This window comes from Bubalus kerabau, chromosome 6, assembly GCF_029407905.1.
Source record: "Bubalus kerabau isolate K-KA32 ecotype Philippines breed swamp buffalo chromosome 6, PCC_UOA_SB_1v2, whole genome shotgun sequence".
In the NCBI taxonomy this organism is placed as follows: domain Eukaryota; kingdom Metazoa; phylum Chordata; class Mammalia; order Artiodactyla; family Bovidae; genus Bubalus; species Bubalus kerabau.
Window position 1 is genome coordinate 69,649,420 of NC_073629.1, and position 13,832 is coordinate 69,663,251.

The window sequence follows — 13,832 nt, forward strand, 5'->3', positions numbered from 1 at the left end:
TATTTATCCTTCAAACCTCAGCACAATGTCACTACTCGGTTAAACTTTCATCCCCATCTTCCCCTTTGACACTCCCTACAAAAACAGTTAAACTTTTCCTCTTTGCTTCCCCCATTACATCTTCCACTTAGGTCTATTTGTCCTCCTATATAGATTTAAGATTTAAAGTGTAGAGTTTATTTGTCCATCTGCTTTCTCATTTCTCCAGGGGGTCTTTAGTCTTACCTGTGCCCTGAAGCAAAAGGAACCAAAAGCCTGACAGGAAATCAGTCACTGGCTTAACATCCCAGGGTCAAAGTATCACTGTAGCTTACCCCGCCTCCCATTATCCTGGTAATATTATTAGGGAAGTGTGTGTTTCAGGCAGGAGAGAACAGTGCCCTGTGCCCAAGTAAGTCTGCTAGAAACTGTTCTTTCCTAGGACTGCTTCCAATCTTCCTGTGTCTTGGATTAATTTTCCTGAATCAAACCGGGCTCTCTGTAAGTTGTCACCTGTCTGGAGTTGGTCTAGAGTTTTATGGGATTGCACCAAAGGGACTTTGCCATGTGCCTGTTGGTTGTTCTTTCCTGTAGGTTTCTTCGTAAATACCTACCACTAGACTATGAACACCTTGAGAGTCCTGATTGTGTGATATTTACCCTTTAATCTAAAATGTCTAGTATAATTCTGGATATATTACCGAAATCTATGGACAGAGGAGCCTGGCAGGCTACAAGTCCAGTTCAGTTCAGTTCAGTCACTCAGTTGTGTCCGACTCTTTGCGACCCCATGGACTGCAGCATGCCCGGCTTCCCTGTCCATCACCAACTCCCAGAGCTTGCTCAAACTCATGTCCATTGAGTTGGTGACGCCATCCAACCATCTCATCCTCTGTCATCCCTGTCTCCTCCTGCCCTCAATCTTTTCCAGCATCATGGTCTTTTCCAATGAGTCAGTTCTTCACATCAGGTGGCCAAAGTATTGAAGCTTCTATCTCCCTCAAAATATTGAAGGGAGGAAAGAGAAAATATCTTTTCAGATACCTTCCTCCTTTCCTCCCTCCCTCCCTTCTTTTGTTATAAGTATTTTCTAATTTTGGGTCAGTCTTATTTAACAAAAAGGAATTTATTAAAAATTATTTCATTATAAACTGCAGATATGTAATATCAAATTAATTTTAAGAGTTGACAAATGAATTTATTCATTTGTGTTAACTTTATACGTCTCACTTTGAAATTTGGGGTAAAATATTATACATTGGAAACCCAAGTTGATTCTTATATTGTTATTAAAATTGTGAGTTTAATAATCTTTTTTACTAAAATGATTTAAAAGAAAATGGTACCATAGCCTCTTTCCCTGTTCCTGTTGCATTGCTAATTTTCTTCCAAGGTATAGCACCTTTATAATTGTTAACTCAGTAATCTTCATGAGGTAGGGAAGGTCTGCAGGTGTAATTTTTCCCATTTCTAAAATCAAGGCAGCATGGAGTTTTTGTTGCTTACTGTCAAATTACACATCACTCTATCATTACATTATAACTTTCTGGTGGTGCTGCACAGCTTGTGGGATCTCAGTTCCCTGTCCAGAGATTGAACCTGGACCAGGGCAGTGAAAGCTCTGGATCCTAACTACTTGACTACCAGGGAATTTGCATTTCATTGTAATTTTGAATGCCATTTTACATTTGACTTATGACCACTTTTAAAAAGTTGACCTGTCAACTTTTTCAGGTTTTTCAATAATAATGTAAAATCTTTTGTACAACTTTTACAATAATAATGAAATATTATTAAGATTGGAATTCAGCTTTTCTGTTGGTCTTATTATTATTTTTATAGGCAGTTAGATATTATGCTAAGGTCAGGAAAATTTCTATCTTTTAATATTTCATTTGGAGACTGTAATGAACTTTGGATCTGGCTTAGAAGACTCCACTGCTATGTTTAAACATGTTCTTTTTTTTCCCTTTTGGAACTTTACCTTTTCATTTCAATTTTTCCAAAGCTGATCTATTTCCATTTATGATGTTAGTTTTTCTTTTAATATTGATTGTAAAATTCATGTGGTGAGTTCTTTTTTTTTTTTAATTGTAACTTGAAATAATCATCAATATAAAAGTCTAAAATACTGATAGTTTCCAACCAATTTCTGATTAGCAAGCTGTGGTATGTACTTAGAAGTCATTAGAGTTAAAACTATGGGTTAATACCCTATGTTATCTATGCTAAAAGTGGGAAAGATTTTAGAAATGGTTTAGCTTAATTCCTTTTGAAGGTGAGTAAACTTAGGCTTGGACTTGCCAGGCTCAGAGGTAAAGAATCCACCTGCCAAACAGAAGACTTGGGTTCCATCCCTGGGTAGGGAAGATCCCCTGGAGAAGGAAATGGCAACCCACTCCAGTTTCTTGCCTGAAGAATCCCCATGGACAGAGGAGCCTGGAGGGCTACAGTCCATGTGATTACAAAGAGTTGAACACGACTTAGCGACTAAATAGCAGCAGCAACAGCAGCAGCAAATTTAGGCTCAGGGAGGTTAAAATTACTTTTCCAAAGTTACTCAGTCAGAACTTGAGCAAGCTTGGATTGAAATTCAGATCCGACTTTTAGTCCAATGTGGCTTTTCACCACATGCTCTGAAATTGGCTGTATTGTCTATGGATAATGTGGCAGATGGAGCAACAGAGGTCTTCCATTTATGACCTGGAATTAGAATATTATTTTGAGTCAGAGTGTGCACACAATGTGCAATTCCTTCAAACTCAGTGTTAACAGAAGACAGGTGCTTTCACTTATCTTCAATTCAGTTCAGTTCAGTTGCTTAGTGGTGTCCAACTCTTTGTGACCCCATGGACTTCAGCCCACCAGGCCTCCCTGTCCATCACCAACTCCCGGAGTTTACTCAAACTCATGTCCATTGAGTCAGTGATGCTATCCAACCATCTTATCCTCCATCGTCCCCTTTTCCTCCTGCCTTCAATCTTTCCCAACAACAGGATCTTTTCTAATGAGTCAGTTCTTTGCATCAGGTGGACAAAGTATTGGAGTTTCAGCTTCAGCATCAGTCTTTCCAATGAATATTTAGGACTGATCTCCTTTAGGATGGATTGGTTGGATCTCCTTGCAGTCCAAGGGACTCTCAAGAGTCTTCTCCAACTCCACAGTTCAAAAGCATCAATTCTTCTGTGCTCAGCTTTCTTTATAGTCCAACTCTCACATCCATACACGACTACCAGAAAAACCATAGCTTTGACTAGATGGGCCTTTGTTGGCAAAGTAATGTCTTTGCTTTTTAATAAGGTGTCTAGGTTGGTCATAACTTGTCTTCCAAGGAGTAAGCGTCTTTTAATTTCATGGCTGCAATCACCATCTGCAGTGATTTTGGAGCCCCCCAAAATAAAGTCTGACACTGTTTCCACTGTTTCCCCATCTATTTGCCATGAAGTGACGGGACCAGATGCCATGATCTTCGTTTTCTGAATGTTGAGCTTTAAGCCAACTTTTTCACTCTCCTCTTTCACTTTCATCAAGAAGCTCTTTAGTTCTTCTTTACTTTCTGCCATAAGGGTGGTGTCATCTGCATATCTGAGGTTAGTGATATTTCTCCCAGCAATCTTGATCCCAGCTTGTGCTTCTTCCAGCCCAGCGTTTCTCATGATGTACTCTGCATAGAAGTTAAATAAGCAGGGTGACAATATACAGCCTTGACGTACTCCTTTCCCTATTTGGAATCCGTTTGTTGTTCCATGTCCAGTTCTAACTGTTGCTTATTGACCTGCATACAGATTTCTCAGGAGGCAGGTCAGGTGGTCTGGTATTCCCATCTCTTTCAGAATTTTCCACAGTTTATTGTGATCCACACAGTCAAAGGCTTTGGCATAGTCAATAAAGCAGAAGTAGATGTTTTTCTGGAACTCTCCTGCCTTTTCAGTGATCCAACAGATGTTGGCAATTTGAGCTCTTGTTTCTCTGCCTTTTCTAAATCCAGCCTGAACATCTGAAAGTTCACGGTTCTCATACCACTGAAGCCTGGCTTGGAGAATTTTGAGCATTACTTTGCTAGCGTGTGAGATGAGTGCAATTGTGCAGTAGTTTGAGCATTCTTTGGCATTGCCTTTATTTGGGATTGGAATGAAAACTGACCTTTTCCAGTCCTGTGGCCACTGCTGAGTTTTCCAAATTTGCTGACATATTGAGTGCAGCACTTTCACAGCATCATCTTTCAGGATTTGAAATAGCTCAACTGGAATTCCATCATTTCCACTAGCTTTGTTTGTAATGATGCTTCCTGAGGCCCATTTGACTTAGCATTCCTGGATTTCTGGCTCTAGGTGAGTGATCACACCACCATGATTATCTGGGTCGTGAAGATCTTTTTTGTATAGTTCTGTGTATTCTTGCCACCTCTTCTTAATATCTTCTGGTTCTGTTAGATCCATACCATTTCTTTCCTTTACTGTGCCCATCTTTGCATGAAAATTTCCCTTAGTATCTCTAATTTTTTTTTGAAGAGATCTCTAGTCTTTCCCATTTTATTGTTTTCCTCTGTTTCTTTGCATTGATCACTGATGAAGGCTTTCTTTTCTCTCCTTGCTATTCTTTGAAACTCTGCATTCAAATGGGTATATCTGTCCTTTTCTCCTTTGCCTTTTGCTGCTGTTGTTTTCATAGCTGTTGGTAAGGCCTCCTCAGACAACCATTTTGCCTTTTTGCATTTCTTTTTCTTGGGAATGGCCTTGATCACTTCCTCCTGTACAATGTCATGGACTTTTCTTACTCATGCCTTAAGCCTCAACTTGAAACTGTGCCTGACAGACCTCCTTGTCAATACTTACATGTTCTTATACCTCTTTGGGGTTTCACTTGCTATAGCATCAATCAAATTGTATTTTAATTGCATGTATACTTGTCTTTGTTCCTTGTTGTTTTTTAGTCATTAACTCACATCTGACCCTTTTGCGACCCCATGGACTGTAGCCCTCCAGGCTGCTCTGTTTGAGGGATTTCCCAGGCAAGAATACTGGAGTGAATAGCCATTCCCTTCCACAGGGGATCTTCCTGACCCAGAAATAGAACCCATGTCTCCTGCATTGGCTGGCAAATTCTTTACCACTGAGCCACCTTGGAAGCCCCTTTCTTCCCTGCTGCTGCTGCTGCTGCTGCTAAGTCGCTTCAGTCGTGTGCGACTCTGTGCGACCCCATGGACTGCAGCCTACCAGGCTTCTCCGTCCATGGGATTCTCCAGGCAAGAACACTGGAGTGGGTTGCCATTTCCTTCTCCAATGCATGAAAGTGGAAAGTGAAAGTTTAAGTCGCTCAGTCGTGTCTGACCCTTAGTGACCCCATGGACTGCAGCCTACCAGGCTCTTCCATCCATGGGATTTGGGATGCTGGAGTGGGGTGCCATTGCCTTCTCCCCCTTTCTTCCCTACTAGACTGTAAATAGCATGTGTTGTTCACAGGTGTACCTTTGATGGCAATTAGCACAGTGCCTTGCTCACACTTAGTGTTCCACAATTATCTCTTGAGAAAGTAAAGGAATAATTATTATATAACTTAAGAAAGGAATACATTATGGAGTAGGTATAGGGATTGGATATCTTACTGTGGAACATGCAGCCTCATATGTCAGTTTAGTTTCCTATCATGCCTGATCATGTGTTCACAGAATGAATTTTCTTAACATTTTTAACATTATCTTTCCAGAGGCTACCCCTTCTGTTTTTCCTGGGCTTTGAGACAAGATATCTGTGTTCAGTTTGTTACTGAGAACTCTGCCTCTCTGTATACCAGTGCTGAATCAAATCTCAGAGACAGTTTTGGGTGAAGTAGAAAAGGATAGTTTTATTACTTTGTCAGGGAAGAGGGAGAATGCAGCTGACTCCTGCTTCTAAAAACTAAGTGTTCCAATTCAGAGGATTTGATGAGGGGTTTTATAGCAATGATTCAAAGCTGGGGTCTCTGACAAGACTAAGGTGTGAGCAGGGTTTGCAGCCCTTAATCTGACTCAGGTGGTTGGTCTAATCTTGAGGAGTTTCTCTGGTCCCTGTAATCTTGCCCCAGGTTTTGGTTGCTTCTCCCTTGATTAGCAATTCTTTGAAATCTGCCTTCTGGAACTCGGGAAGGTTTGGAGGCTGGAGTCTTGCCTACAAGAAATGGAGAACAGGAAGGCCTCTGTACCTGAGAGCCCCACAGAATCCTGCTTGGTTTCAGAATCCCAACTCTGTGATCCTGGGCAAGTTACTTAAACTTTCTGCACTTCACTTTTTTTATCTGAGAATCGGAGACAATATCTTATGATACAGATAAAAGTAAGTACCTTACAGGACTATTGTGAGGGTTAAATAACATAACAAATGACAAAGTATCAATATATAGCATCGTGTGTGTAGCAGGTATTGAATAAATGCTTATTTCAGTGTCCTTTCTCTTTTCCTTCTTCACTTTACCCTTTCTTCCTCCCCTCGTTCCTTGCTTCCTTTTGTCCTCCTTTGTCTTTTCTGGAAATGAGAACTATAGACAATTAGAAGCATGGTCCAAGCTAGCTTTTTCTTACAGCAAGTGTGCTCTACCCTGTAACTTATCCTCACCCTCAAGCTTGCCTCCAGATCAGCCTCTGTTTTCTCATACTTCTTTTTCTCTGCCACATTCATATCTATAGCTGACAAAGTTTACCTTCTGTTTCCCCCATTGGCTTGCCTGAAATCCAGTTATTCTTCTGTCGTATGCCTGATGGTTAACATGTGTTCTGTACAAGGCAGCGGAAAAAAGAGTGGTTGTGGACTGGGAAATCTGGAAGTACCCAAGGTACTAAAAACAAGAGTGTGCTGGTTGCAGATGGTTCTAGGAACAGAGTCTTTGGAATGACATTCAGGGCTTATTTAAAAAGAAGGGGGAAGGTCACGGTTGTTTATTTTTCTTGCTCCTGACTGTTAAGGATGCTGTTTCATTATCTTCCCATCAGGTTATGTTGCAAATTGCTTCTAACCAAGATTAAAATTAATATTTAAACAGGCCTAGTCCGACAAAGAAGAGCTGAGCCATGTAACTGAATGCAGGGAAATGATAAAGATGAGTTAAATCATTATCAAAACAACATCTAAAAGACAGAGTTCTCCTGCCACAGGCAGTCCTGCTGAAGCACAGAAAGTGAGCTATCAAGAGCAATTAGTGGTTGAATAGCTACTGGTCAGGTTCAGATTAGATGAATGGATCAGCTGGCCCAGAATTAAGAATGTCTTCAACAGTGTTTGGTTCAGAGTGAGACTATTTTATTTCTAAACTAACTAGCTGTGTGACCTGCAGCCCCAGGTTGCAGAATGCTATACTTGTAAATTGTTGGCAGTTGATATTCTTTCTTTGGTTTTAGGTCAAACTTTTATTTAGGAAGCTGGTGGAAGAATTTAGGACCCGTACTCGATTAGCTCACTTGGATTCCTCTAATGCTGAGTTTCTCAATGTAGTCACTTGACATTTTGGATTGGATATTTCTTTGTTATGGAGATTGTCCTGGGCATTGTAGGTTGTTTAGCAGCATCCCCAGTAAATGCTTAGTAGGACCCTCTCCAGTTGTGACTGACAAAAATGTCTCCTAACATAGCCAGATGTCTTCTGGACATACTTCCTCCCTGCTTTTGAGAACCACGGTTCTGATGGAGACATGAAAGGGAGATGGTTGTCTCTATATCTTTAGACTTTCCTATGAAAGTCCGTGGAGTTACCATGAGAGTCAGAAAAAAAAACAAAGTTTTTTTTTGCTGTTGTTTAGTTGCTAAGTCATGCCCAACTCTTTGCAACCTTGTGGACTAGAGCCCACAAAGCTCCTCTGTTCATGAGATTTCCCAGGAAAGAATACTGGAGGGGGTTGCCCGTTTCCTTCTTTAGGGGATCTTCCCACCTAGGGATCAAACCTGCATCTCTTGCATTGTCCAGTGGATTCTTTAACGCTGAGCCATGAGGGAAGCACATAACAAAATTTACTCTGTCCAAACTGAGGTTTCAAGCATTCATTAATTGTTTTGTTGAATGCTTACCAGCACCGTGCTAGGCTCTGTGGGTATGTAGATAAGTATGACTTGATCTCTTACTTTCAGGGTGCTTCAGTTCAATTCAGTTCAGTCGCTTAGTTGTGTCTGACTCTTTGTGACCCCACAGACTGCAGCACACTTGGCCTCCCTGTCTATCACCAACTCCCGGAGTTTACTCAAACTCATGTCCATTGAGTTGGATAGTGATGCTATCCAATTATCTCATCCTCCGTCATCCCCTCCTCCTCCCACCTTCAGTCTTTCCCAGCATCAGAATCTTTTGCAGTGAGTCAGTTCTTTGCATCAGGTGGCCAATGTATTGGAGTTTCAGCTTCAGCATCAGTTCTTCCAATGAATATTCAGGACTGATTTCCTTTAGGATGGACTGGTTGGATCTCTTTGATGTCTAAGGGACTCTCAAGAGTCTTCTCCAACACCACAGTTCAAAAGCATCAATTCTTCGGCGCTCAGCTTTCTTCACAGTCCAACTCTTACATCCATACATGACTACTGGAAAAGCCATAGCTTTGACTAAATGGACCTTTGTTGGCAAAGTAATGTCTTTGCTTTTTAATAAGCTGTCTAGGTTGGTCATAACTTGTCTTCCAAGGAGTAAGCGTCTTTTAATTTCATGGCTACAATCACCATCTGCAATGATTTTGGAGCCTCCCATAATAAAGTCTGTCACTGTTTCCACTGTTTCCCCATCTATTTGCCATGAAGTGACAGGACCAGATGCCATGATCTTAGTTTTCTGAATGTTGAATTTTAAGCCAACTTTTTCACTCTCCTCTTTCACTTTCATCAAGAGATTCTTTAGTTCTTCTTCACTTTCTGCCATAAGTGTGGTGTCTTCTGCATATCTGAGGTTATTTCTCTCAGCAATCTTGATTCCAGCTAGTGATTCTTCTGGTCCAGCATTTCTCATGATGGACTCTGCATATAAGTTAAATAAGCAGGGTGACAATATACAGCCTTGATGTACTCGTTTCCCTATTTGGAACCAATCTGTTGCTCCAGTTCTTACTGCTGCTTCCTGACCTGCATACAGATTTCTCAGGAGGCAGGTCAGGTGGTCTGATATTCCCATCTCTTGAAGAATTTTCCAGTTTGTTGTGATCCACACATTCAAAGGCTTTGGCATAGTTAATAAAGCAGAAATAGATGTTTTTCTGGAACTCTCTTGCTTTTTTGATGATCCAACAGATTTTGGCAATTTGATCTCTGGTTTCTCTGGCTTTTCTAAAACCAGCTTGAACATCTGGAAGTTCTCGGTGCTTGCTTTCTACTAAAGGGAGGAAGTAATGCCTTACCAGTTCATTTCCATACAAAGCTGTTAAGTGCAGTGATACATCTCAAGTCAATATAAGGTATAATGGGACTACACATTCCCATACCTGCTTCTCTCAGGGGCACGGTATCAGTTAAGGCTTCATTGAGTACCATATGAGACTGTATTTAAAGTCATCCAACAAAATTGATCTTGCTGCTGCTGTTGCTAAGTCGCTTCAGTCATGTCCAACTCTGTGCAACCCCATAGATGGCAGCCTACCAGGCTCCCCCGTCCCTGGGATTCTCCAGGCAAGAACATTGGAGTGTGTTGCCATTTCCTTCTCCAATGCATGAAAGTGAAAAGTGAAAGTGAAGTCGCTCAGTCATGTCCGACTCCTAGCGACCCCATGGACTGCAGCCCACCAGGCCCCTCCATCCATGGGATTTTCCAGGCAAGAGTTCTGGAGTGGGGTGCCATCGCCTTCTCCAAAAATTGATCTTACTGACATCTAAACTCTAAAATTTTGGTACTGTATTTTTTGCCTATTGTTTGCTCATATATATATATATATACACACACACACACACACCTATATATATATATATACACCTATATATATAATTTTTAAAATATCAGTATTCACTTGCCAGTGCAGGAGACACAAGAGATGTGGGTTTGATCACTGGGTCGGGAAGATCCCCTGGAGAAGGAAATGGCAACCCACTCTAGTATTCTTGCGTGGATAATTCCATGGACAGAGGAGTCTGGCAGGCTTCAGTCCTTGGAGTTACAAAGAGTTGGATACAACTGAGTGACTGATCATCAAACATGCACAGTGTTTCTCTAATCTAGTGGTTTTATCCTTGGAGCAGCAGCAGGGCATTACCTGGGAACTTGTTAGAAATACAAATTCTTAGTCTCTATTTCAGACCTTCAGTTCAGTTCAGTTGCTCAGTCGTGTCCGACTTTTTGTGACCCCATGAATCACAGCACACCAGGCCTCCCTGTCCATCACCAACTCCTGGAGTTTACCCAAACTCATGTCCATTGAGTCGGTGATGCCATCCAGCCATCTCATCCTCTGTCATCCCCTTCTCCTCCTGCCCCCAAAAGACCCTCCCAGCATCAGGGTCTTTTCCAATGAGTCAAATTCTTTGCAAGAGGTGGCCAAAATATTGGAGTTTCAGCTTCAGCATTAGTCCTTCCAATGAACAGCCAGGACTGATCTCCTTTAGGATGGACTGGTTGGATCTCCTTTCAGCCCAAGGGACTCGCAAGAGTCTTCTCCAACACCACAGTTCAAAAGCATCAATTCTTTGGCGCTCAGCCTTCTTCACAGTCCAACTCTCACATCCATACATGACCACAGGAAAAACCATAGCCTTGACTAGACGGACCTTTGTTGGCAAAGTAATGTCTCTGCTTTTTAATGTGCTATCTATGTTGGTCATAACTTTCCTTCCAAGGAGTAGGCGTCTTTTAATTTCATGGCTGCAATCACCATCTGCAGTGATTTGGGAGCCCAAAAACATAAAGTCTGACACTGTTTCCACTGTTTCCCCATCTATTTGCCATGAAGTGATGGGACCAGATGCCATGATCTTAGTTTTCTGAATGTTGAGCTTTAAGCCAACTTTTTCAATCTCCTCTTTCACTTTCATCAAGAGGCTTTTGAGTTCCTCTTCACTTTCTGCCATAAGGGTGGTGTCATCTGCATATCTGAGGTTAGTGATATTTCTCCCGGCAATCTTGCTTCCAGCTTGTGCCTCTTCCAGCCCAGTGTTTCTCATGATGTACTCTGCATAGAAGTTAAATAAGCAGGGTGACAATATATAGCCTTGACATACTCCTTTTCCTATTTGGAACCAGTCTGTAGTTCCATGTCCAGTTCTCTTACTGCTGCTTCCTGACCTGCATACAGGTTTCTCAAGAGGCAGGTCAGGTGGTCTGGTATTCCCATCTCTTTCAGAATTTTCCACAGTTTATTGTGATCCACACAGTCAAAGGCTTTGGCATAGTCAATAAAGCAGAAATAGATGTTTTTCTGGAACTCTCTTGCTCTTTCGATGATCCAGCTGAATTAAAATTCTGGGGATAGGGCCCAGCAATTTGTTTTTACTATTTTTTCCTACCCCTCATTAAAATCATGCCGAAGTTTGAGAACCACCACTTTAATAATTAATTGATTACAGTATTTCTTAAATGCTCCTTATGAAATAATTTTCATAAATATATATAATATTTAAAAAGGAGAATATAATCTGTATTTTGTTATTCAGTGGCTAGGTCGTATCTGACTCTTTGTGACTCCATGGACTGCAGCACACCAGACTTCTCTGTCCTCAACTATCTCCCAGAGTTTGCTCAAACTCATGTCATCTGGTCGGTGATGCCATCCAACCATCTCATCCTCTTTTGTCCCCTTCTCCTCTTGCCCTCAATCTTTCCCAGCATCAGGTTCTTTTCCAGTGAGTGGGGTTCTTCATATCAGGTGGTCAACATATTGGAGCTTCAGCTTCAACATCAGTCTTTCAGTGAATATTCAGGACTGATTTCCTTTAGGATTGACTGGTTTGATATCCTTGCAGTCCAAGGGACTCTCAAGAGTCTTCTGCACCACAATTTGAAAACATCAATTCTTCCGCACTCAGCCTTCTTTATGGCCCAACTCTCACATCTTTACATGACTACTGGAAATACCATAACTTTGGATAATCTACATACCTATTTGAATTAAGCATGTTCTCATTATCTGTGTACATGATCTCATTTAATCCTTAAGAGGTATCTTAGTGGTTCTCAGTCCTGGGTTAGCTTCTAAATACCTGTGAATCTTAAGTGCAGCTCTAAGGATTGAGGCAAAAAGGCGTTTAATGACGCTTAAATACCTATTGAATCAGAAACCACAGTGTTTCTAATATGTACTGTGAACGAGAATCACTTAAGGTAGATATTTGTATATTTTACATACATGACTAGGCGTTCTCACATAGAAAGAGGCTGAACAAATATTTCATTATTTGCTCGGCAAATAGTTATTGACACTGAATGATTACCAAGGCTGTCTGACTTCAAGGACTGTGTTCCTAATCATTTAGGTGAATTCTATTTATGGGAATCTATCAGAAAAAAATGCTTTTTTAAAGTGAGAGAAAGCTAATATTTGCAAAGTGATTTATAGTCCCTTTACAAAGAATGACAACTTCACTATGTTATTATCATTGCTATTTTACAAATTAGGAACCCAAGGATAAGTAAGATTAAGTGATTTGCCAAAAACTACTTAGCCAGCGAGACCTAGGGCCATGATGTGAATCTAGGTTTTATGACTCTGGTCTTAGCTTTTTCCCATGACTTATATTAACCATATATTTACAGTTAACTGTATATTTATGAACAGAATTAGGATAATGAAGGTAGTTATGTGACATCATAGGATTAATTATCTTCCTAATAATTAAATTTATTTAAAAATTGTGAAAAAATAAAACTAACATAGTATCTGTGGTTGCATTTTATTTTCTTAAGTCTTAAAGAGTCAACAAATTATCCATCTTATAGAAATGAGGACTCTAGCTTTTCCATTAAGTAATAAATATACTGATAGTTGCCTAATTCATTCCTAACTGAGAATACATTGACTGATATTATTATGATACAGGATTTATATTCTGGTGTGATATGGTACTTGGACTAGTTTGCTAGTAGGGTGACTGAAGCAGATGGATTTATTTACACCAGGAAGAATGCAATTAGCATAATGTGCTGCTCTGGCTGTCATAACCCTTTTAATTACCTTTGCTTATGCCCTTTCCATCTAGGCTGGACCACAGGCAAAGCTCAATAAAATAACAGTTTCATTCTAAAGAGACAGAGCCATTAGGGTAAGGGGCTTCAGCTCTTTATTTTGGATTTCTCCTTTAGGGTAGTTGGATAACAATTCAGAAAGACAAATTCTCATTAAAATAGCTTAATTCACGTTACGTCTGTAACAGTATATGGGATCAAGGATGTCTTGTCTTAAAACTGGAGACCTCAAAGCTTAGGACATTGGGTGACAATTACATCCACGCTTCAAAGATAGGAGCTAGACGTAGCTCCACAGGTTTACTGTAAGTTGGTCAGGTCACCAGTGCTGTCATCTGCTTCTCATCTATTTAGAAGAGATTCAATTAAGATTTTTTGAAAGAAGTTCATAGGAGTAGACAACAGTGTGGCTTTTCTTTGTTTCCTTTTACAGGGAGGGAAAAGAGGTGCTCCCCTTACCCTCAAATCAAGTCTTGGGGAGCTCACGAGTACTGCTTATAAAAGTTAGAGTTGTCTATGAAATGGCAAATTGGCATCTCAGCCCATGGCCAGTTGCTTGCAAAAATTTTAGAATTTTAGAATCTAGTGGTCTTTTTCCATGCCTCTCCCCAGGCCAATATGAGCATTTTCTTGAGAGAACCTGATGGGCTGACCCCCCTAATTTGGAGCAAAGTGTGATAATAACCCGTCTCTGCTGCTCCTCTGGGGAAAATTGACAAAAAAACCCCCAGAGGCGTAGACGTGCC

The 13,832-nt window shown here is 40.7% G+C and overlaps 1 protein-coding gene across 9 annotated transcripts in view; it reads left to right on the plus strand.

Moving 5' to 3' along the window:
• The first annotated feature begins 5,997 nt into the window (after nucleotides 1-5,997).
• Nucleotides 5,998-13,832, plus strand: part of SLC44A5 (solute carrier family 44 member 5) — a 399,223-nt gene continuing 391,388 nt past the window's right edge. For 3 of the 9 annotated variants that reach the window (XM_055585459.1, XM_055585460.1, XM_055585461.1), the window contains exon 1: nucleotides 6,003-6,290. Coding sequence is in view for 1 of the 9 variants with exons in the window: in XM_055585454.1 (XP_055441429.1) it covers nucleotides 6,276-6,290 (15 nt within the window). In the remaining 8 variants the exon portion in view is untranslated. Of the gene's footprint in view, nucleotides 6,291-13,832 lie in introns of all 9 variants that reach the window. The other 6 variants (XM_055585453.1, XM_055585454.1, XM_055585458.1 and 3 more) reach the window with 4 other exon arrangements.